This window comes from Hippopotamus amphibius, chromosome 3, assembly GCF_030028045.1.
Source record: "Hippopotamus amphibius kiboko isolate mHipAmp2 chromosome 3, mHipAmp2.hap2, whole genome shotgun sequence".
Lineage (NCBI taxonomy): Eukaryota > Metazoa > Chordata > Mammalia > Artiodactyla > Hippopotamidae > Hippopotamus > Hippopotamus amphibius.
The window spans coordinates 37,701,455-37,704,800 of NC_080188.1; the positions used below are offsets into that span (position 1 = coordinate 37,701,455).

Sequence of the window (3,346 nt, forward strand, 5' to 3'; positions counted from 1 at the left end):
ATAATAATGTACAGTACTAGTAGCAGAGCATTGATGTCACTGAGAGAGAAAAGGAAGGAGAAAGGAAAGAGGAGGGGAGGAGAAAGAGACATGGTGTATTACTCTGGTTTCTCCAGAAAAACAGAACCTCCAGGATGTGGGTTTATGCGTGTATGTACATACATATACACATACATGTATACATACACATACATATAGTATGTACATATATACTATATGTGTGTACATATGTATATACATATCTATATCTACCTCTATGTCTCTGAGATTTTTTTAAGGAATTGGCTCAATTGATTGTGGGGAATGACAAGTTTGAAATCCATAGGGCACTTGGTACTGAAAAGTTGATGTTGCAATTTAGAATCCAAAAGCAATCTGGAGGCAGAATTTCTTCTTCCTTGGAAAGCCTCATTCTTTTCTTTGAAGGCCTTCAACTGACTGCATGAGGTCAACTTATATTACGGAGGATAATCTGCTTTATTCAGAGTCAGCTGATCTAAATGCTAATAAACTAAAAAATCATTTAAAAGACCATCTAAAGATAGATGGTCTTTCTGACCACTCTGGATGGTCTCTGACACATAAATTAACCATCACACATGGGAGAGAAATTTGTTAAGAGAAAAATAAAACCCAATTAAAGAGCAGAATAAAATATTTTTAATTGTTTTTATGGTAGAATAACAATAAAAATGTGCATACATTTAAAATGTTAAATAATGATGCATTTTATTAAATATAAATTAAAATAAAAAGTGTTATAGCTAAAAAGCGGATTTAAAAAAACAGCACTACTTATTTAAAAATATCAATAACAAGGGAGGGTAATTTCCATGTTGAAAACCAAATTACAGGCAGGGAGGATAGACTTGAGATCATCATAGGCAATACAGAGAAAATGTAACTAAAATTTAAATAAGAAAGGAGAGACCGGATTCAGTGAGAAGATCACGGCAGCTCGGACCGGTCACAGGGCCCTGAAAAAAGTGGTCTCAGGATGCCGTCCGAAGCCGGCGGCAGCGGCCGGAGCCCCGGCTCCAGCGCAAGGTCCTGTGCAGAGCGTCAGATATTTAGCTTCCTGTGGTATACTGATGAGCAGAACTCTTCCACTACATACCTCAATTTTGCCAAAGGAGATATATGCAAGAACTTTCTTCAGAATTGCTGCACCGTTAATAAACAAAAGAAAAGAATATTCAGAGAGGAGAATTATAGGATATTCTATGCAGGAAATGTATGATGTAGTATCAGGAATGGAGGGTTACAAGCATTTTGTTCCTTGGTGCAAAAAATCAGATGTAATATCAAGGAGATCCGGATACTGCAAAACACGGTTAGAAATTGGGTTTCCACCTGTATTGGAGCGCTATACATCAGTAGTAACCTTGGTGAAACCACATTTGGTAAAGGCATCCTGTACAGATGGGAAGCTCTTCAATCATTTGGAGACTGTTTGGCGTTTTAGCCCAGGTCCTCCTGGCTACCCAAAAACTTGTACTTTGGATTTTTCAATTTCTTTTGAATTTCGCTCACTTCTACACTCTCAGCTTGCCACATTGTTCTTTGATGAAGTTGTAAAGCAGATGGTAGCTGCCTTTGAAAGAAGAACATGTAAGCTGTATGGTCCAGAAACAAATATACCTCGGGAATTAATGCTTCATGAAGTTCATCACACATAAAGAGAAAAAGGAAGTGGTCACCTACTTGTTAACTAGTTTTATTCACTTTTAGGAAGTGCTTTCATCATTTGCTTTCAGAAGTCAGGAAGCATTTGTCAAACCCAGCTTTGATTATAAACCTGTACGATTGAAAATTTGCACTTGGAATATGGAACCACATGTACATAGAATTCAATCAAGTATAATTCAGAGTAATATGTATATTAGCATATTTACAATAATGGGATGTCATCACTATCGCTAGAATACTGACATCACTCTTCTGAACAGAAATTGAAACTGTAAATTTAAACCTTTTAATTATCACCTCATCTGAAAGAGGTTGGCTGAGTTACTTATACAGTATGTATTATATTAACCATATCATGTTTAAGTTATTAAATTCAGACTATTTATAACTTACTGTCTTAGGGCCCGCCTCATGGCTTAGGATATTTGAGTAATCATCAGATATTTAAAGTAAAAACTTCGAGTTAAAAATACTGTTAATGTAGCACAGACATATACATACTACCAACTGTAAAATAGATAGTCAGCGGGAAGTTGTTGTATAACAAAGGGAGTCCAACTCGAGGATGGAAGATGCCTTAGAGGACTGGGGCGGGGAGGGTGAGGGGGACTCGAGGAGGGGGGGAGTCAAGGAAGGGAGGGAATACGGGGATATGTGTATAAAAACAGATGACTGAACTTGGTGTACCCCCAAAAAAATAATAAATAAATAAATTAAAAAAAATACTATTAATGAAGGTTCCCTGGCACTTTTCTTATTTTTAAAATTGTTCGTATGGGTAGTAGTAGATAATTCAGGGTTATACTGAGGTTAGCTTTCAGATAGACAGTGATTTTTTTTTTCTTTTCTTTTTTTTTTTTTGGTGAGTGGTCCAGAGTTTTAAGTTACTTTTCTCACAGGTTGAAACCCTCTCCCCGGTACTTTGCTGTTTCAGTAGTGCTGATTGCATGTGAAATTTTGTCTACAGCAGTGGGTAATAGATGAAGATAAGTTGGTTGTTGTGTCTTCAGCACCATGCATCTTCATTTTCTATTTATTGTGTGTACTCACTTTCAGTAATGTATTTCAAACTGATATTTTTGTAAACAAATCAAGGTAAGGACTGAAGTGATAACTTAATAAAGTTAATTTGTTTATTTTTTGTAAAAAATAAATAAATAAATAAGAAAGGAAACAAAATCTAAAGAAGAACCATAAAGACAAATCAACAACACATATATCTCTCTCAGGAGCTGAGAACTTTAATGAATAGAACAGAAAGTTTATACTAAACTAAAATGGAGAAACATTTCCCTCCATTGGAAACTCCAGTGAAAGAACTAACTTCAAGTCAAGGGGTATATCTTATAACAAGGAAATAGTGAAAAAAAATGATGTTAAAATATATCCTCATTAAACTTCTGTTGGTCAAAAACAAAGACTTTTTTTTTTTGGCTTCCACAGAAGTTGGGGGGAGGGAAGTTAGGTCACCTAAAGTGGAGAAAATCCAGACTTGTCTTTTGATGTTTTACAACTGCTTTTAAAGCCAAATAAAGTTAAAGCAATATCCACAATATTGAGAGCAAAAGATTATATAATCTTGCATCATACTTCCAGTCGTATGTCCATTTCTATGGTCAACAGCCGCTTACTGCCAAAAAATTAGAGATCCTGGTAA

At 35.5% G+C, this 3,346-nt stretch overlaps 1 protein-coding gene across 1 annotated transcript; it reads left to right on the plus strand.

The window, feature by feature from the left end:
* The first annotated feature begins 955 nt into the window (after positions 1-955).
* Positions 956-1,931, plus strand: LOC130849683 (coenzyme Q-binding protein COQ10 homolog B, mitochondrial). Its single transcript, XM_057728782.1, has one exon. It carries the CDS (start codon positions 1,092-1,094, stop codon positions 1,677-1,679), a length of 588 nt encoding a protein of 195 aa, XP_057584765.1. The 5' UTR covers positions 956-1,091; the 3' UTR covers positions 1,680-1,931.
* Positions 1,932-3,346: the final 1,415 nt, after the last annotated feature.

Bases quoted from the DNA above. Each gene is read 5' to 3' on its own strand.
- LOC130849683 (XM_057728782.1), top strand. From the start codon at position 1,092: ATGAGCAGAACTCTTCCACTACATACCTCAATTTTGCCAAAGGAGATA.